The sequence below is a fragment of the Vombatus ursinus genome, unplaced genomic scaffold (assembly GCF_900497805.2).
Source record: "Vombatus ursinus unplaced genomic scaffold, bare-nosed wombat genome assembly UNPS02014867.1, whole genome shotgun sequence".
NCBI classification, from domain to species: Eukaryota; Metazoa; Chordata; class Mammalia; order Diprotodontia; family Vombatidae; genus Vombatus; species Vombatus ursinus.
The window spans coordinates 1,331,225-1,353,561 of NW_020954645.1; the positions used below are offsets into that span (position 1 = coordinate 1,331,225).

Consider the following 22,337-nt stretch of genomic DNA (forward strand, 5'->3'; position numbering starts at 1 on the left):
AGTGAAGTGTGAGAATGATCTGTCCTTCATCATACAGATAGTAAATGGCAGGGCAGGATTCACACCCTCGACCTTTGACCAAAATCCAGTGCTCCGTTCACCACACAACACTGCCTACCTACCTCACAGACTGTCACCACCCTGCGTAAGTGGATCAGTGCTTGTGTCTTCTGTCGTGAACACGCTGGGAGAATCCTAGATTCACTTCCACAGGGCTATCCAAATAAACACCCCATCATCACCCTACCTCCCCTCAACCTAACCCTCTTCCTTTCCTTTCAGCTTCAGGGTTCTATTAAGTACATCTTTCTGTGGGAAGCTGGTAGTTTATGACTTTTATAAACAGTATTGTCAGATTAACTAAACAATTCCTCTCAGTCATCTAGACCACCATGGCAACCCAGGGAGCCACACTTGGCCTTTAGAAGACCCAAGATATTAACCATGTAGTCTTACACCTTTCAAAATAAATCAGGAAAACTCATATCTCTAGAAATTCAATTCAATCCTCCAACACTAATGGAAAAAAAAAACCAAAAGAGAAAAACTTTCAAATTGTGTAAAAAAACCCCAAAAAACCTTTAAATAATGCTATTTGGAAATTCAGTTCTAAATGCAAAAACAGACTATAATTTGAATGACTTTCAAATTTGATAAATGCATAAAATAAGGATTAAACTGGCAGAAGAAGGCAAGATTATGGCTTAAGGGGAGTACCCAGTAATACAAGGTCACCTCTAAGTAATTCCCTAATGATAAATCATTTATTTTAATGAGTCCTTGGTATCATTTTCTGAAGTAAGCATTCTAGAGAGGCAATATGGAAAAGTGAAAATATCACTAGATTTGACATCAAGAGACATGGGTTTGAATTCTGACCCCTAGTGCTTACTAGCTGACTGACCACAGGGAAATGCATCTTCTTGGAGCCCAAGTCTCTCCTCTGTCTAATGGGGATAACACCTGCCTAATGGACAATACTTTGTATTCTCATTTTTAATTGTTGCTCATGTTTAGGTGATTATAAGAACCTATATATTAGTGATACCATGCATCATTTTAGTACTTTTCTGCTGTGAAGGAAAGAAGAGAACTGCTTGTTTTCAGTCTCAGAACCTACGAAAACTAAGAGCTCACCCTTTTCTAAGACAGCTATGAAGCAGGAGATGCTGCTGGCTTTACAGGCATTGGCAGGAACCATGCTTACACCTCTATTGTGCTTAGTAACTTATGTCTACTTAATCAAAACAGATATATTAGCTGCTAGTGGAGCTAATGTAGAACTAACCAGAGAAATATAGTGATTGGAATTATTTAATTAATAAGAGTAAAACTGATTATGTAAACATTTATATTCCAGTGGAAAAAAATCTCTAAATAAGACTAAGTATATGGTTGCAAATTTGAGGGCTGAAATCACAGAACACATAGTGATAAGGCTCTGAACATATAACAAGAAACCAACTCAATAAATATAACCATTAGAAAATTAGAACACAACTTTTCCAGATGCTTATCAGTTTTTCATAAGACGTCAAAGTAGTTTATTTTGGATAATGTTCAATGTTGACACTCATTACAGTTGCATGGAAATTAGTTTTACCTTTGCCTACAATTATAAACAATGTGAAACTAAGCACAATAATAAAAACTATTAAGAATATACAAGCATAAGTAATTCTTCTGGGACCATCAGAGTCAAAATAAATTAAGATATTTAATTCTACAGAAAAAAAATTTTCTGGTCTCAGTAAATTAATTCTATAAAAATTGCTTTGCTCATACATTCAAATACAAATGTCTTAAGTCACAATTTCAATATCTAGGAAATAAAAAGAAAATTAAAACAAATGAAGTTAGCAATACCACTATAATAGAGATAAAAAGTCATTTAATATAGAGCTAAAATAACATTTCAGTGGGTCAGAAGAGTTACTTACCTGCAATGGCATTCTCTGAAGAGGCATCCTTAAACCGACCACTACTTCAGGGTGCTTTCCTGACCTCTGCAGGAAACCTATAGTGTTTATGACTCTTAGGACAAAGATTCGTAGTAAGATACTTAAGGTGTCATTTAATGCTGCTTCTTTTTTGTGAAGTCAGGGAAGAGAAGTAAAGATGAAAGGAAAGGAAGAACGGTATTTTTTTTTAGAAGTAATTAACCTGATCTCCTTTAGCTACGGTATTCAGCATCTATCAGTAAGGACACAGAGTCCTGTTATTAACAACATACAACTCCTTTTCAAAGATGAAGTCGTGGGTCACCAGAATTTTTTTCTATAAACAAAGAAGGCTACAGCCTATCTTTGTTTCTTAGAGGACAGGTCCATGGTCTTCTTGTGGCACATGTCTATTGCATTACAGAAACTTGTCCCCCTTGTAAGACTTATCAGACCTAATGACCACTACCCACTTGCGATGCATGTGGAAGATAATGATACTGTTGAAAGAAATTTAAGAAGCACTGCTAAGGATTCTGAAGTCTTAGGCAAGAAACTGAGGACCGAGGGAAGAGAAAGAGAGGGTGAGAAAAAAGAAGATGGGGGGGAGAGAGAGAGAGACAGAGAGATCACCAAGAAATACCATAAAGAACAACTGTGATCAACAAAAAGAAAAATAACAATTGCCCAATGAATTTACAGGAGACAAAATCCATGAAATAAATCAGTAGTAAAATATATGAATGCATAAAATATAGATAATAAAGTGAGCAAGGGATCTTAACAGAAGACAGAATTGATTTCACGGGTCACTAAGATGGGGCCCATGACTAGCATACAGCTCTGGAAGTACATAATTCATTTAAAAAGAACAAAGTACTCAACAGAGATGGTAAAATACCATAAAAAAGACACGTGAAGAGATATAAGAGCCAGAAAATGGGAATAAGGAGTAGAAAACATTTGAGTAAATTATCAATTGATTAAAAAAAATACAACTGATATTGTTATCAGAATATACTACTGACCAATAAGTCAAGAAAGGGAAATAGATGAGGATTTTGGGAAACAGATCACAAGCTTGGTATGGTAATATAACATAGTAGTGAGGAGAGCCTTTAATTATCTGGACATGTGATAGAACTCTCCTTCTCTCTGCCAAAAGCAGAGCAGTTAATTTCTTGGCTTCCTTTCACAGTATTTTCATCCTTTAAAAGGAACAAGACACAATGAAGGGAAAGGCCATTCTGAACCTGATTCTCACCAACCACGAGGAACTCGTTGCTGAAGTAGAGATAATGGGAGTCTTGGTGAAAAGTGGTCACTCCACATCATTAGTTTACAAAAGGAAACTTGGGCACAGTTTGCTATTTATTCTAGATTTTAGGAGATAATTTTCAAAGGATTCAGAGAAAGGACAGGTAGGATTCAATGACCTAAAACTCCACACAGAAATTCAGCCCTACTAAGCCCTCACCATGTGTGAAGCACTGTGCTAAGCACTGGAGATACAAGGACATGTTTACTCACCCTTACATTCTAACAGAGGGAGACAACACATTCAGGGAGCAGTTTCTGAGGGGGATCTGATGTGGGAAGTCATGAAGATGGTAAGTGGAATGAGAAGGCAGTCCACTGACATTCTCTTTCCAAAGACAACGGTATTGTTTGTTTGATTACAATGTGCAGAGCAAAAGATGGAAAGGGAGAAGAGAAGTACCCCCATGGTGGCAGGGCAGAAAACAACCAGGATAAAGATAAAGATATGGTGACAAAGGATGCAGAGGCTTCCTGAGTGGTTTCTGCTCTTCCTGTTCCTGGTCTCTAGTGGTCTGGATAAGAAAGGGTGGTAGCGGTAGCAGGGCAGTGGAAGGGCAGAATGGACATGTGATCCAGGGCGTGCAGAGCTATGGGAAAAGTCAAAATTATTTCAACTCTTTTGTTCCTGTTCTGTTCTATTTTCTGCCATGGATGGCACAAAAGGGATAATAGGGAGCTGACACCAAAGATAAGTAGGGAGATAGAAAGAAGTATTTAGATGCCTGAATAAGCTCAAGATACTAGACCCAGACAAACTTTATCCCAGGGCAGTGGGAGAAATGACAGGCATGACTGCCTCTGAAAGCCAGTGAAGAATGGAAGGAATGCAGCAGAACTCAGGAAGAGGAGCCTGGAAACCATCTTTACTCCCTATTCCTCAGGCAGCTCATCCATAGCCTCCCTAACTGCCTTGCTACTCCAGAGAAAAAGTCCACCCCAAAGCCCCAATGTCCTGAACAATGACTGCCTCTTCTGGACCACAATTTCAGAAAAGCCTCAGTCACCACCCCTCACTCCACTCTGTATTCTCTGGACACTTCCTCCTGGCTGATGCACACAGACCAAGAAGTCTAGGATGGTGAAAGGCCTCAAGATCACACTACATATATGAGAACTGGTTGAAGCAATTGGGGTTATTGAGCTTAAATAAAAAGAGAAGGCTCAGGGGGAGGGAAGATCTCTGCCTTCAAGAATCTGAAGAGCCGTCATGTAAAAAAAGGATCAGCCCTCTTCTAATTGGGCCCAGGAAGCAGAACCAGGAACAATGGATGGAAGCTGCAAAGACACAAATTTAAATCTGATGTCATGAAAAATGGCTCAGCAATTGGAGCCACCCAAAAGTGAGGTGGGATACTTCAGAACACAGCAAGTTCCCTTGTCACTAGAGGTCTTCATGCAAAGGCTGGATGACTACTTTTCAGGGATGTTATAGGAGTCTCTTGTTCAAGTTGTACTAGATGACTTCTGATATTCCTTCCCAATATGAGATTCTAAGATTCTCGAGGAAAACTCAATGAAGCATCCAGAAAACAAGCTATAAACAAGGAAGCTGAGAAGCAATCAAGGTTTCTGGGACAAGTTATTTATACATTCTAATTTATTAGCTGAGACTTTTACTAAGAGGGCAACTTCGGGACTGATAAGTTTACATTGCAATATCAATAGATTTTGACCAGAAGCATACTAATTTTGGGACAGAACTAGTAATGAATCTTCTTCCTTCACAGACAAAGATTTGGGTTAAAGTTAAGAGGTTAAACTACAAGAAGTCAGTTCAGGCAATACCAGGGTAAGCTAAGCTAATATACAATGGCTACTTTTAAATCTGAGGTAGCAATGCCAAGAGCAGCAGCTGATTCCATAATACTATGACTGGGCCTAGTTAGCACTTTAAACTTAAAAGTATGTTCAGTCTCTGAGTTTGACTGATGCTATTTTTCATTGTAAACAGTTCTTACCCTGGAATTCTCTTTCTTTTTGTATGGAAGTTAAGTCTAGCATTTATCTGCTTGCAGTCTACAGCAATCTAAGTAATTGTAGTGAAGAAGTTACATGGAAGGGTTACGAGTGAGAAGAAAGCAGAGCAATAACTTGGGGTACAACTTTTGAAAGCTTTCCCCTGAGTAGTAGCTACACATAAAGAACTGAAACATGCCAGGGAATCATTGCACACATATCTAAATTTGTCTTCTTGAAATCAGGACATCTAAGAGTAAACAAATGACCACAGGATGTGCAGCAGTAGTAAATTTGAACAGCATCTGCCTAATAACATGACCTTTTTTAGAAATAAAGGTTTTTCTGATCCTCATCAAGGGGGATCAAGAGAAAACAAACGGGTGCAATACAGGAATACTGGCTAAGAGGTCTGTGTAAGACACTAGATTTTGGCATTTGTCAATCCTTGTCAGCATTTAGCCTGACAAAGGGTTTGCAGGAGTTACATATGTTCTTCTAACTGTCTCCAATACTCGCTGCCTTAGAGTCAGAAAATTTAGTCCTCGTCACAATTATATCCCTAGAGATGCTGCCTTGGGTATGCCAGAATTTTTCTAAATGAAAGGAAACACATCTGTAAAACTGAGACAATACTACCTTCCCTGCCTCATAGCACTGATGTGAAAATCATGAGTTAACATATGAAAAAGTTCTCAAAATTGGAAAGCTCCATATAAAAGTAAGGAGGCATTATGATTCCTTCCTCTACTAATCTGATAGATAGGGATTATATCAACATCGATTATTTACAACATTTCTATGATATCATTCCACATCTATCATGTAAACTGACTGTTTCAATACAAAATAGAATCATAGCCTGCTGGAAGAACATTAAAGTATTTTTTTCCTAGTTTCTTTCGGGGGTCCTGCCTTTGTAGTCTCATGTTAGAATGGTTATCCTGATTTTTTACAAATGTATGCAAACATAAATACATAGTACATACTGTGTATGTGTATGTACTTGTGTGCATGTTATAGCTAACATTTATAAAAAATTTTAGGATTTGCAAAGTACTTTATAAACATCCTTTCTTATTTGATCCTCATAACAGACATGGGTTATGTTACAGGTATTACTACCCCCATTTTACAGATGACAAAACTGAGGCTGAGAGAAGGGAAATGACGTGCCTAGGCTGAGTGAGATTCAAACCCAGATCTTGTGAACCTAAAGTCTAGTCTCCTGTCCACTATGCCCTGCTGACTCATGCTATAAATGCCCGAAGCAGGAACTGCTAACAGAGCCTGCATACAGGCTTGTCATGGTAGCAGTCCCAGCTGGGGAGTGGCCATAGCTCACGGAGATAATGATTCTTCCGGGCAAGCTCCAGCTGAGAAGAGGGGCAGAAAGCTAAGGTGGTCTGTAAATTTTGGTATTAATTTTATGATTGTTCTCTTGACATCCATTGTTGATTAACAGAAGTGTCTCACCTTCTCCGAAGGCATGTGGGACTAATTGTTGATTCAACTCTGTGGGTACTTCTATGCTATTTTGTATTGTCAACATCTTGTGATGTCTCACCTCTTAGGTGCAAGCTCCGTGAGGGCAGGGCCTCTATTCCTTTTTTTTGTGACCTCCTCCAAATCTAGCACAATAATTTATGTACATGGTATGTTGCCTATCTTTTTAGCACACTAAAGAAAACTACATACTCTAATATGTGGTAAGAAAAATACCTTGGTTTGAGGGTAGGTCTGACTTATCATATCTTCTCCAAAGGGATATGGATGGAAGCTACAGTGCTTAATGGTATGAAGAGATTCAAATATTTACATAGAACTAAGCTAAAATGTTATGAACCTCTAAAATGAGTAGTCCTAAGCTCCACAAAGCTCACCAAATTCTATAATTGTCCAAGGAAAATGCTCCAAAAAGACATTATTATTCATAAGACCATCCTGGAAAAAAAGAGCCTTTGAAATAAGTTGGGCTTTATTCCAGGAGGCCCAATTCTAACTTTGGGAGGGAAAGCTAGGTATGGCCTGAATGAAACATAAAGGACTTAAAGAACAACTTCTGGAATTGTGAAGCCTCGCTTCTGAGATGATTACCTTCTATGCTTTCTGGAGGTAGAATGTCAGCCTTCCACCAAGGTGATCAACATGGTAGCATCATTCTTCTATCCACAATTTTTCAGTAGTCTTTAGGAAAATCATCAAGGTACCAAGTATGCAAACATAAAGTGCCACAACCTAAACTGATATGGCGTGTTGGGTTGTTGCCAATATCAACAGTTGTCTAAATGATGACTTCAACACACCTCCAATTTTTTCATAACAAGTTGTAACAACCCTTTTACACTTGTTAATGGAATAAAAATTAATCCCCAAACACCAGCATTTCCAAAAAAAGTTGTCTTGATAATATGCCTAAAGATATTTCTTCATTATATTATTTCAAGAGTCTGAAAGTAAAATATTTTTAAAATGGTAATAAATCATTAGTGGTATACGTGATGAGAAGATAAAAACAGTGATTATGAAGGAATGATATCCAGAAACAAATCTACTTTTCATTACACTTCGCAACCCCATCCTAACCCCCACCTCCAGAATGGAGTTTGTAGACCACAAAGAGCTTTGTTTCAAGAGTAATTCTTACCAGGAAGAGAAAGTGTTAACTTCTGGTCTGCTAACTGAAACACACAAATCAAACCCCCCAAAATCAATACAGGTTTTGAAAAGTACACTACATATAGAAGTTTTCTTTCAATTCTGGCTAGAAATGAGGCAGTAAAAACAAAGACCAACATGAGTTTTTAAAATACACTACATAACTAGCTGCCTCTTTTTTATTTTTGGCTAAAGAACTGGGCAGTAAATGAAAATTTAAGGTGTTTATAAGATATCCTGGAGGTGTTCTCAGCTAGAAAACTGCAGTAAAATTAAAAAGAAAAATAGAACAGTCCGTTGGCACAATTTCATAAACCTACTCTATCAAAGAAAACCATCAAGAAAGAAATGGAGTCAATTAATTTCCACATCTAACAGGGAATATATGTGATTAATGCCCAAGCAGCCTCTGCAGTGTTTTAAAGTCCCAAAGGGAATGATCTCCCTCAGGTACAGGCACTGTAAGGAGCACTAGGTTTTCAAGGGTTGGAAGGGAATTCATTTGAAAGCTTTTAAGAAAAATATTCAGAGCTTAATATGCAACCAAGCAATAGGTTGTATTTAAACAGGGTATACCTGTACTCAAAAAGGCAGAATGACTTCTTTCTGGAGAGCTTTAATTTTCCTCTTCTGATTAAAACACAATCAACTTTCAAAAACCTACCTCATCTTTGAAGTTTAGTAGAAGAGGCTGCAATAATTCAAATACAGCAACTGTCAATTTTGTTTGTTGCACTAACATCTAAAAGAGGGAAACCCCAAGAAGCTGATATGTGAATTACTTAGAAACTACACAAAATTATTTAAAATGGAATTTCTGCATTTGGCACTTTGTGTTAAACATCACACCTATGGCTTCCCCAGAGTTTTAATACAGTATCCAGAAGCAAGAATGCTTCTGTACTCCATCTCTATTTCACTAAACAGGTAGAAGTATTTTTTTTCTCTCACAGATGTAATAGAATGGTAGACTGGAAGGGATCTTAAGGATAAGTTAGTCCAATTTTCTTACTGGTAGTTTTTCTCATAATTGAGTAAACTAAGGCCTAAGGGGACTATGTGACTTGCCCATAGTCACTTACCTAGTTAGCATCAAAACCAGGGATCCAATTTCCATTCCAGGAAAACAAACAAACAAATGCACCACACAAGCTCACACACTGAAAGAGCCTAAAGCACTGAGGCTTTCACACAGAAAAAAGAAGTTGTTCTTTCTTTCTTTTTTTTTTTTAACTAAAGTTCCCCCTCCAAAAAGAAAAAAAATCTACAACTTCTCCTTCAGTGCATGGGAATCTCTTTAGTGAAAGTCCTCAAGACCCCTGAACCACACTGTCTGTAAAGAGTCTTAGCGACAGATAGCTGACTTCAACCACTACACCATGATTAAAGTTTCTGCTTCTTCTGCTCCTGGGAGAAGGCTTCCAAACATGCATCCAATCCTGGAAATTATTCCACGGTGTCTTCTCTATAAATGAAGACTACAGAAACAATGAGAGAACAACACATTAAGATAATCACTTATTCTAAAAAATAGAGTCACTTGTGTCTCCTGAGAGTTTCATGTTACCACCAAACCACCGGTTCTCCGCCTGAAGTTCTAGAGCAGCTTCTTCATCCTACGATTCTGCTTATCGATAGTCAGGGTCGTGCGCTCCACGGAGGAGGTCAGGCCATCAAGAACTTCATCTTGCCTCTCGAGTTCTGTCTCAGTTTCTAGAGCAATGCTCTTCAGTTTCTTCAAGATCTATCAGAGAAACACAGCAGTACTCTTCAAACACCTATTCATAATCAAAGGAAGTTAAAGGAGAAGAAATCTCTTGCATCCATACATTTACACTCCTGAAATGCCCTACACAGTGGAGGTTCAGTTCAGATGCCACTTTCTCCCTGAAGCCTTCTCAGATTTTTTCCCAGATATCACCTTCCTCATATCACCCTGTATGTACATATCTCTATACATGTTGAACCCTCTAGTGGAATGTAAGCTCCTTAAGGACAGAGATTTGTTTTGCTTCTGTCCATGTATTCCAAGCACCTAACACAGTGCTTAATTAATACACATTTGTTGAAGTGAACTGGTCACAAGATAAATTAAAAAACAAATACTCTGATACAAAAGAAAACACTGGAGCTGATGTGATCGTTCAAAGAACAAAGATATATAATGGACTGGAAGGCCACAGGGCCTCATGGGAAAAAAATGCTGTGAGACTGCACCTGGAAAATTTTATTCTTCAATTCCAGGCAACACCACACCCACTACTGACAAACTAGGGTGGAGAAGCAGAGAAAGCAATAGAAATAATCCAAGGGTTGGTGGGATTGAAGACAGATGAAAAGAACTAAATCTATCTTGGCTGACATTGGAAGGGAGATGAAATCATAATGTAGCATACACTAAAACCTATTCAGTTAAAGATAAATATTAAACAGTGGTACTATGATTAAAGAAAAACTGAGTTTTAAAAACAGTGAGATTTACTAACCTATGGAATAAATATGCTCAAACTAAAATTACATTGCTGAAGATATTTAAAATCACAATGACCAAACCACCAAAGAAGTTAGATAGCATAATGAAGAGGACAGAACTGGCCAGTGTGACCTCATCAAGAAACTGAAATGTTTCTATAGTTTTTCTGACTTCATGCCATGTTCTTCAGATTTTTCATAAAATAATGAGGGCAAAAATTTTACTGCAATTCCACTGAGCTTAATCATGTTGTTAACTATTATTTCAATTAGATAAACATTTCCAGGGTCTGAGCACAATTTCTGAATCCATTCAACCTGACACTAAAAGAAGGATGCATTTTAAAAGAAATATCAATGACAGACCACTCATATTCAACATCTTTAGGAAAATCTACAAATCATTTATTGGGTCAACAAAAAGGAACTGGAGAATCTGAATTGGTAAATGGGGACATCCAGTATTACATCTACTTTCTCTCCCAATGGATCAATATCTCTACAGATATTTTCCAAATATTTTGTTACTATGGTCATTAACAACAATATTTTGTGTTTTTAAGGTGAAAAAATAGTATGCAATTCCTTCTCAGAAGTAACTGCTCCCATTTGGCTCTCTCATTTACTGTAAATGTATCATTAACACAGAAAACAGCACACAGGTTGGAGTCTGATGGCCAAACCAGGAACGACGGTCTTTAAATGGGCGAAAGCCTGGTCTTTCTTTTATGTCATTTGATTAACCTTCCTAAAACAATGTTGAAAAATATGGCTGGTACAACCTCAAAAGTAGATTTTATGTGATCTGGAATTAAAGCATTCTCAAATGTTGTTCATCATCAAGCAAAAGAATAAATCACTGACAAAAGTTAGCAATCTCAGAAAACAACACTTTTGTACCATTAGGGAACCCAATGCTGGTGGAAGCTCCATCAGTTGAGTCACTTAAAAAACTGGACAGAGCCCTGGAAAATATACTGTAGGGAACAATCCAGCTTTGGCAGAGGGGGATGGACTACATGACCTAATACAGTAGGTCTTTTCCATCTCTTATTTCTATGATCTCATATGGCTAATGCCCAAACAGCATAATAATAATTTTTTAAAAATCCTAATTCACCACTATGGCATATAGGCTCCTACATACCATTTTTTCATATAGATAACCATCAACTCTTACTCTCCCTCTCATTTATCAATTTTTCCTTTGCCATTAGGATCAAACGAAGGCCCATTCACATTGAATTTGACATGGAGGATAGATTGGTAGGGAGAAACTTGAGTAAGGCTATTACAATAGTCTAGATGTGAGGAAATGACAGCCTGCACTAGAGTGGTGGCAGTGTCACTGGAAAGAAGGGGACAGATTCGAGAGATGTTGCAAAGGTGAAATCAACAGGTCTTGGCAACAGTTTGAATATAGCAGGTAAGAGATAGTGAGGAACCTAGGAAGACTGCTAGGTTGGGAGCCTAAGGAGTAGGAGGATGGTGGTGCCCTCTACAGTAATAGAGAAGGTAGGAAAAAGAGTGTAGGGGAAAAGATGATGAATTCTGTTTTGGATATACTGAGTTTCAGATATATTGATATCCAGTTCAAGATGTCTGAAAAGTAGCTGAGGATGCAAGATGGAGGTCGGCAGAGGTTGGGGCAGGAAAGGAGATTTGAGAATCATCAGCATAGAGATATTGACAGTTAAATTAAAATTAAGGTAATTAAATCCATGGAAGCTGATGAGAACTGAAGTAGTATAGAGAACAAAGGATCACAGACATAGAACTTAAGAGACCTCCAAGGTCATTTAATCCAACCTCATATTTATGAAGAAACTGAGGCCCAAAAAGAATAAGCAACTTCCTGAAGGTCACCTAACAATAATCATTAGAAGCAGAATCTGAACCCAGGTCCTCTGATGGCAAAGCCAGAGCTCTTTCCCCTGTACCACTCTTTGCCCACTATCTTTGAGGAGGCAACAAATCTAGCAGCATAAGTATCTGATCACCAGCAAAGACTCCTAATTGCCTTTAAAGCCAGCCCCTGGTATCAGAAGCCAAGCTCATGTCATGGGCTCCAGCTCAGAAGTATCCTCAGTCAGGATGTGACCCTGATCAACTGGTCCTTCTCATCCATGGCTGGCAAACTCCTACATTTATTCCCTTAATCCACAGAATGCAGAGCTGCCACCCACCAAGGCAGCAAGCCTTTTTCCTTGTTACCTTTGCACTCACTCTAGTCCCTATTCACCTTAGCTCTCCCCTCCACAGCTCTTTTCTTCCTTTGGAACCTCTGATCTACCACGAACAAACCACCCTTCACCCAAGATCTCTCTACCTCATCCTTTCTGTCTCCCAGTGCTCAAGAAAATTTGTTTCTCTCCAGAAGCAACACAATTCCGAGCCAGGCTCTCCAGTGTAGATTTTTCTTTTATTTCATGCCTCCTCTTTACCCCAGTAGAAGGGAGCTTCCTAAGAGCTAAGAATGTTTCATTTCTAACTTTGTATTCTAAGTATCCAGCACAGTCCTTAAACAGAGTTAATAAATGTTTGCTGAAGTGAACTGAAAGTATCATCACAAGTCAAAACATCTTTATTAATTACTTACTATGTTTCAGGCACTGTGCAAAGTGCTGGGGATACAAATACAAGCAAAAAACAGTTCCTGCCCTCAAGAAGTTTACACTTTAATGGGAGAAGACAACATATAAAAGGGAGCTGAAGGGGGCTGGGATGAAGAGTAGGAGTCAAGGTAGCAAAGTTCTGAGAACAAAGGATGCCTCCAATGAGAAGGGGAGGAGTGAAGGGAAAGAGCAGATGAAGTATGGAGGCAATGTCTGAAGAGTACAAAGTACAAAATGTTCATGTTAAACTACTCAAGAAAGAACTCCCCATTTGATGAGAACTTTTGAGAAAACTTAAAAGCAATATGGCAGATATTAGAGTTAGATCAACATTTTCCACCACATTCCAAAATGAACTGAAAGTGGATATATATGACCTGAATATTAAAAATCACACCAGACTGTGTATCTTCCATGGCTAAGGGTAGAGGATAAATTTTTAACCAAACAAAGGATAGAGGCAATCATAAAAGATAAAACAGATAATTCTGATTACATGAAATTGAAAAGCTTTGAACAAAAAAAATTGAGGCAATATATAATAAGGAACAACTGACTGGAGAAAAATTTTATATCAAATATCTTTGATAAGGGTTTGATATTCAAAATATATAGACAATTAATAGAAATATACAAGACCAAAAGCCATTCTCCCAAGAGAGTGGTGGTCAAAAGACATGAATAGTTTTCAAAAGAATTGCAAAACAAACTATTAACAACTATATGAAAGGTGCTCCAAATCATCAATAAGAGAAATACAAATCAAAATGACCCTGAGGCTTCACAAAGCACTTAGCAAATTGGTAAAGATGATAAAACAATGGAATAGTCAATGGTAGAAGAGTTATATTAAAACAGACACAATGTTGTTGGAGCTATGAATTAGTATAACCATTCAGAAAAGTAATTTGCAATTATTCAAATAAAGTGACTGAAATGTTCAGATTCTCTGACACAAAGATTCCAGACATTTATATATCAAGGAGGTCAATGAAAAAAGGAAAAGTTCAAAATATTAAAAGGAGTACTTTGTAACAGTAAAGACCTAGAAACAAACTAGATCCCCACCAACTGTGGAATGACTAAAAAAATTGTGGTACATAAATATAATTGAATATTATTATTATGCTGTAGGAAACAGCAAACACAATAAATATAGAGCATGGAAAGACTTTCATGAAATGTTGCAAAGTGAAGTTGAGCAGAGCCAGGAAAACAATATACACGACTACAGCTATAAACCCAACAGCCACAAAGCAATCAAAACTGAATATTGCAAAGTTATAAAGAACAAGCTTGGCCCCCCAAAAAAGATTTGAAAATATACATATACCTTCCCCTACCCACCTTTGCAGAGATGGGGCTCCAAGGGTGTAGACTATTATATATAATGTCAGATTTTTTTTTCTGATACATTGATTGGTTTTGCTGAAATTTTTTCTCTTCTTCCTCTTAAATTTTTTCCCCTAAAAGATGGCTCTACATTAGGGAAGAGGGATACAGGGTTGTAGACAAAGTAAAATAAAATGTTTCCATGAATATTATGGTAAGATTTTGTACTTCAAGAGAGTCTGGGCACTTGTCACCTGAGGATTGCTCTCAGTAATTCCATATGTTTCTGTATAACTCCATATATAGTTCTAATAGTTATACTGCTACAGTTAATACTGGCAGATGGGTAAATTAACTGACTCATCTGTAAGTTAAGTAACTCTTTCACAGACAACTTAAAAAAATGGCAGAGGTAAAAACAGACAAACTCTCAGGGCTTTGCTTTATTTCTTAACATATAATATACTACTTAGGAGAGTATCCACACTTTGCTTTGTGGCTAAGATGCAGTTGGTTAATATACAAAATCTGAATTCCAAAATCACCCCTGGATATTTCAAATGAGTTAAAATCTTGTTCAAAAGAAAAGCACTCAATAAGACAAGGAGAGGCAGCAAACAATAGTTGATAGTCAGCCCTGTGTTCAAGTCCACCTCTGATGCTGACTGTGTATCCCTGGGCAAATCAAGTAACCTCTTGGTGACTCAAGCAACTGTCAGAGCATTTACTGATCTTTCTTGCTAGAGAAGGTTTCTTTGTGGGGAATACTATATATCAAAGAAACTACTCCCCCAAAATAAAAAGAAATCATCTCACAGAAATTAAAGCCTTTAAACAGAGAAATCATTCATCAAATAGTCTCTAAGACATTTGGCTTGTCAATAAGAAGACTTGAAACTAAGGTTTAGGGGCTGATAATAAAAATTCCAAGAGAATGAAAATCATATGAATAAAAATTACAACTCTTAGTATCTCTGAAATCTTGGTAAAAATCCTTTTTCCTTTACAAGAAGGACTGAAGTAATTAAATGGCATCGTGTGAATTCCATATAACACGGGATGGAAAGAATGGAAAATCTGAAGTCTGGCCAAACCCTAAAAACAGTTGCTACTTTCGTGGCCTAGGATGACAAGCTGTCTAGTCATCAATGTACAAATTCTACTAATGTACAACTGACCTACCTATCAGCCAAATCCTAATTCAGTTTTAAACCAATGATTAAGATTTAAAATGAAGTCTTCCTCTAGGCTTAGAAGAATCATGGGTTATTAAATAGACTTGCTAAAGAATGATATTTCCAGACGTATGTATATGTGTGTGTGTGAGTATGTATACACACACACACACACATACACATATCTAACAGGGGCAGCACAATCTAGTAAAAAGAACAATGATCTTACACTCAGAACACCCAAGTTCAAATCTTAGCTCCTGACCTCTAAGTCTCAGGATCTACAAAATGGGGATAATACTACTCAAACTACCTACTCCAGAGTTATAAGGAAAGAACATTGTAAATTTTAAAGCAGTACTGAAATATGAGTTATTAAATATACACAAGACATATAAACATAACTGTATAGCATTCAAGGCTTATTTATGGCCTCTTATCTGATACCTCTCTACACCTCTAGCCTTATCACATTACTAGATGATCTGATTCTGCTCTGACTACGTCCTTGTGCCCCATGACTGGACTATGCTACCTCCAGAATTTTGTCTGAATTGCCCTTTATTAAAGCCCAACACAAACACTCCTTCCTCCAGAAATCTTCAGTGGGTCCTCCTTGTCCATAATCACTTTCCCCACAGTCTTATCACTTTTGTTTTCCCCTCTCTGAGAACTATATTACACAAAATCACATGATAAGTGCCTCTATGTTTCCCCTATTAGACTTTGGGAGCTCCAAGAAGGTAGGCATATTCTGTAACTATACTTTTTATCTTCCCAAGTGTGTGCCTGGCACAATGCTCAGGACACAGGAGGAGGTGCTTAACAAAAAGTCTGTTGAATAAATGAATAAAACTTTAGAGAGAAGCACCTATTCGGAAACCAGACAAACATAAAAAACTCTATATAATTTGGAGTACAACTAAGAGACACTTAACATTAGGGAAAAGAGGAAAAGGATAAAACCATAACAAACAACAAAAACCCCATAAATTATTGGTAGAATGATGTTTGAATCAGTGAAAGGTCAATTTCTGGGAAAGGTGGGCAGTGTTGAAATTATGTTGAGATGATTCAGTCAGGATGTGGAGAGGCACAGCTTGAACAAATACAATGAGATGCCTAAGGCAAAGATGTAGAAAATCAAAAAATCCTTTAACTGCCCTGTATGTGAGAGTTAAAGCTCTCCTTCCCAAAACAAATCTATAAATGCAACCAAGACGCAAAAGACTACAAACATAATGATCTTTTCGGTCATTTTTATGCCCAGGATAATTTATAAGTGTAGCTAACTTCAGAAAGGAAGGGCAATGAAAGTATATCTAGCTCAAATAAATAAAATGTTCACCTTGATAGTTCTGAATTTGGTCAGGACTTACTAACAGCAAATTTGTGATTTAGTAATAGCTACTAGCAGACTTTGATCTTTGGGTACAAGCAACGACCAGCATCCAAACATGGCACTCTCTCAGTGAATCCTTGGCAAAAGATGGTAAACATCACAAAATGCAACAAGCCATTAAATAACATGGCACTATCAGTCTGCTCAGAGTTGGACTGTGATTACCCTAACAATGGTGTTAAGTCAGGTGCCCTGGCAGAGCAAATATGAGAAATACATCAGGTCGCATATACTAGTACTCCAATTATTTTCATAAGTTTGTAAAAACAAAGTGTATCTTTAAAAAGTGCAATAGAACTACTTATTGAAACAGCTGTTAACATAAAAAAGCTTCATTTTAGCATCCACCCATAGTGCCCCTCCCCTCCACAAGCTCACGATGCTAGCCTAAGAATCAGACACCCTGGGCTGTATTCCAAGATGTGTCACCAAAAGAGACCCTGGGAAACTTACTTCCCACCTGTGTGCTTCATTTGACTCAACTGTAACAAAGAAGAAAAATTCCCTGCACTTCTAAAGGAATATGCACTGAACAACTGCTACCTAGCACGTTAGTGCTTCTAAACAAGGCAGTGCTGCTGTTCCCTGTCACCTCAAGACACAAGGCTCGAGCTTTGGGGGCATCCTGTAAGCAGCCATCATACATTACAAGCACTTCTCATTTGGTTATTAAGCTGATCCTGAAAAAAAAAAAGTAAACTTTTTTTGCAGTGAAGAATTATCAACCATTTCTGAACAGACAAAGCTTAGATAAATCAAGCTGTCTGCAACTTAGAATAGTTCTACCAGTTGGGGCCATTAATATCCTGTAGAGAAGGAAAGGAAAAATTTTTGGCTTTCACCACAGCCAAACCTCTGGAGACTATAAAGAACATTCTACGTTATAATTAATCATATTCAGCAAACAAAGACCACCACCAAAGGCCTAAACATATACTTTCTATTTCACTCTTCGTAAGCTATCCCACAGGCCATCCATATACCAAGACTATCTAACTATGGTTTACAGCTAAAGGCAAAGATAACCAAACAACCTAAGAGAACACCAACTGGGGCTAGTGGGTCAATTCCTCTTTTTTTTTTTTTCCATGAAGCTTAATAATAAACAAGTTTACCAAGAGAAAAGCAAACCAACCAGGGGCTTTTTAGTATGAAACAAATAAATTATTATGATGACATCAGAAGAATCTCCCTTGAAATACTAAAATAATATCCAGTACATGTAACTGTGCTCAACTCAGAAACTACCAGTTATCAGGCAGATGACAGGGAAACAAGTTAATTACTGAAATGACAGTGACATTAAAATAGGTGTCGAGAAACTGAAACTTGCTCCTTGGCAAAACAGTTTAGAGAGGTCCTGCCTATGCAAATGTGGATAACTTTTCCAACAGCATAAAGGCAGAAAATGGCCACAGAACTAACTCCTATTTGAATAAGACTTCCTTACAATTATCCCTTCCACATTGTAACTTTCCCCATCATGGTTTTGATGTATCATGGGTTGACATAAGAAATAAATGGGAATTTGGGGGGAGTTCTGCAGAAGCCACAGACGTCACTCGAAGGCCAGCAAATGATACAGAGCCTAAAACCAAATATTTAACCTAAACTTTATAATAAAATACTATAAACACCCCATAAAAGAAAAACACCAGAATTTCTCTGATACAAAGGGAGGGCCACAAAAATTTACATGGATTTTCTAGATCATGGAGGCACTGCGCTCCTAAGCCCAGGTTGTGGAAGAGATAACTATATTCTGCTTAGCTCAAATAACAGGTAATCTGCCATTGTTAACTCTCAGGCCTCTCTTAAAGGTTGTTGACACTGCCATGGACTACAACTTTAATACTTCTTAAAGGATTCAGGGTTTCAATTCAATTCACTTCAAGAAACATTTATTGGACCTAGTGTTTGCCACTATTGGATCTGTGTGTGTGTGTGTGTGTGTGTGTGTGTGTATAAAAATACAAGCTATTTTGAAGGGGAAAGAGGACACTAAATACTGGAAAGATCAGGGAAGGATATTTCCCTATCACAGTATCACAGACCAATAGTTTGATTTGAAAAAAAACTTCTGGAACAGATATTTAAAGAGGTAATATACATCTAAAAAGGGCAGTAATAATTACAAAGAGCCAGCATGGTTTAATCAAGAATATGCCGGACTAACTCCATTTACTTTTTTGACAAGATTACTAAATTGGTAGAAGAGGGAAATGCTATACGTATGGGCCTGTGCTATTCATCTGAGGATCATGCTGAAGAAATTGATCATTAGAAGGCTGACCTCCACGTTATGAAATCTTTTCAGGCCTTAGCATCTCATGGAGACAGTCTGCTAAACTGTAGAGGATTGTAATCTGGTTTGGTAGGATGAGTACCCAATACTGATGACATCTCATTCTTCCTCAAGTTTTCCCTTAGCCTTACCACCCCGCCCCCATCCCCGCCACATGTTGAGTTAGCTATGAGTCTTGTCAATTCTGCTTCCACAATATCTCCTGCATCTTTCCCCTTCTCTCCACTCCCATGACCAGCATTCTAGTTAGTTCTGGTTCTCATCACCTTTTACTCAGACTACTCTAGTGGCCTTCCAATTGGCTTCTCTGTCTTCAGGCTCTCACCTCTTCAATTCATCTTCCTCATGGCTGGTGAACTGATATTTTTAAAGCACAGATATGACCACGTTGCTTCCCAGCCACCACCACTACCCACCCCCCAGAAGCATCAGTGGCTCCCTTCTGCTTTTAAGATAAAAAGAAAACTCCATTTGCCATTTAAAACCCTTTGTAATCTGCATCCATGCTATCTTTCTAGTCTTATTTGACAGAAATTTCAGCAGCTAGCTAATCCAACCATACTCAAAAGGAATCACTACTCTAGCACGCATGATAAGTGGTCATTCCAGACAAGTCAACCTGGTAAAAGCAGCAAAGCACCCTGATGGAGAGAAAGGAGGCAGCATGTGCCAGAGTAATCAAAACACCATCACTACCACCATTTCCTCTCAGATCCTGAAGAGGACAGACCAATATCCTGAACCCAAGAACCTCGGGAATAGCGGTGCTTGCAGCCCACTGTCCTCAGACACCATCTTGGGAAGTAACACTGCTCTGAGCTAGCAACTGCTCCTGCAGATGCTATAGCCACAGCTACCAAATACCCAGAAAAGTAAGCACTAATCTGAGATACTTTATCAAAAGCTCTACTAAAATTGAAAACATACCGCGCACGCGCGCGCACACACACACACACACCACCAACACCACAAAAAGCCTGAAGTTTGGGATAGTGTCCTCTCCACTCCATGAAACAGAGTCCAACTTTAACATAAAGTTAAAAATCAAGAAATAGGCTGGAAAAAGAGCAAACCACAAAATGAACCTGACCATCCCCTCCCCCTCAAAAAAAAATCTACTATGGCAATAGGGAAGATCAAGACACAAACTTAAAAGATTATCAATGTCAAAACAGCTAAAAGCAAAGTCTCATAGAAAAATGTGAATTGGACACAAGCCCACAAGAATTCCTGGAAGAGCTCAAAAGAGGATTTTAAAAATCAAATAAGAGAGGAAGAAGAAAAAATGGAGGGAAAATGAGAGTAATGCAGGAAAAATATGAAAAAAAGAGTCAACAGTTTGGTAAAAGAGGCACCAAAAAAAAAATACTGAAGGAAATAACACCTTAAAAAATAAAATTGGCCAAATGGCAAAAGAGGCACAAGTATTCCCTGAAGAGAACTCCTTAAAAAGTAGTATTGGCCAAATGGAACAGGAAGTATAAAAATTCACTGATGAAAAGAACTCCTTGCGGCAACTAGCTGGCACAGTGGATAAAACTCCAGCCGTGGAGTCAGGAGGATCTGATGTCAAATCCAGCCTCAGACACTTGACACTTACTAGCTGTGTGACCTTGGGCACCTCACTTAACCCACACTGCCTCGCCCAAAAAAAAAAAAAAAGAAGAAGAAGAAGAATTCCTTAAAAGAAAAATTGGCAAAATGGAAAAAGAAGTACAAAAGTTCTTTGAAATACTTTCTTAAAAACTAGAATTGGGCAAGTGGAAGCTAATGAGCCAAAGACTCCATGAGATATCAAGAAACAAGAAAATAAAGCAGAATTTTAGAAAAGTTAAATATGATAAACCTCTGGATAAAACTGAATGAAAATGAGAGGGGTATACCTTTTTCTCAGCTGTACATGGCACCTTTACAAAAACCAACCTTACATCAATAAAATAAAGAATAGATCAATGAACTGGGCATGAAATTTAAAAAAAAAACTAGAAAAAGAAAAAATTAAAAATCTTCAATTAAATACCAAATTGGAAATCCTGAAAATTAAAGGAGAGACTGATAAAACTGAAAGTAAACAAAAAAAAACTATTTAATTATATAAATAAAACTAGGAGCCCATTTTATGAAAGAAAAAAAAAAACAAAAAGCAGAAAAACCACTGATTAATTTGATTTTTTTAAAAATTGCCAGTATCAAAAATGAAAAAAGGGTGAATGTAACACCAATGAAGATGAACTTAAAACAATTATTAGAAGCTATTTTGTCCAATTATATGCCAATAAATCTAACAATCTAAGTGAAATAGATGAATATTTACAAAAACATAAATTGCCCAGATAAACAAAAAAGAAACAGAATATGTAAATAAACCTATCTTAGAAAAAATTGAATAAGCAATAAAAAAAACTCCCTAGGAAAAAATCCCCAGGATCAGATGGATTCACAATTCTACCAAACATTTTAAAAATAATCAATCCCATTTAAAAATAACTGTAGATAATATAAAATATTTGGGAGTCCACCTGCCAAGACAAACCCAGGAAATATATGAACACAGTTACAAAATACTTTTCACACAAATAAAGAGATCTAAGCAACTGGAGAAATATTAACTGCTTATGGGTAGGCTCAGCCTACACATAAAAATGACAATTCTACCTAAATTAATTTACTTATTCAGTGCCTTATCACTCAAATTATTTTACAGAGCTAGAAAAAATAAAAACAAAATCCATCTAGAAAAACAAAAGATCAAGAAAATAAAGGGGATCAAGGGGATCAAGGAATAAAATGTGAAGGAACATGGCCTAGCAGTATCAGATCTCAAACTGTATTACAATTCAGTAATCATCAAAACAATCTCGTACTGGCTAAGAAATAGAATGGTAAATAAGTACAATGGATTAGGTACACAAGACATGGTAGTAAATGACCAGAGTAATCTAGTGTTTGATAATAACCCCAAAGACTCCAGCTTCTTGGACAAGATCTTACTATTTGACAAAAATTGCTGGGAAAACTGAAAAGCAGTTTTGAAGAAACCAGGTGTAGACCTATAACACCTCATACCGTGTACCAAGAAAAGGTCAAAATGGGTCCACGATTTAGACATAAAGGGTGAAATCATAAGCAAATTAGGGGATCATGGAAAACTTTACCTGTTAC

General features: G+C 37.4%; 1 protein-coding gene across 4 annotated transcripts in view; it reads right to left on the minus strand.

The window, feature by feature from the left end:
* SNAP47 (synaptosome associated protein 47) overlaps positions 1-22,337 on the minus strand; it is a 96,865-nt gene that overhangs the window by 33,372 nt on the left and 41,156 nt on the right. For 2 of the 4 annotated variants that reach the window (XM_027842142.1, XM_027842141.1), the window contains one exon: positions 1,829-9,618. In XM_027842142.1, coding sequence (XP_027697943.1) covers positions 9,472-9,618 — 147 coding nt within the window. In that variant the 3' untranslated portion in view covers positions 1,829-9,471. The other 2 variants (XR_003567316.1, XR_003567317.1) reach the window with 2 other exon arrangements.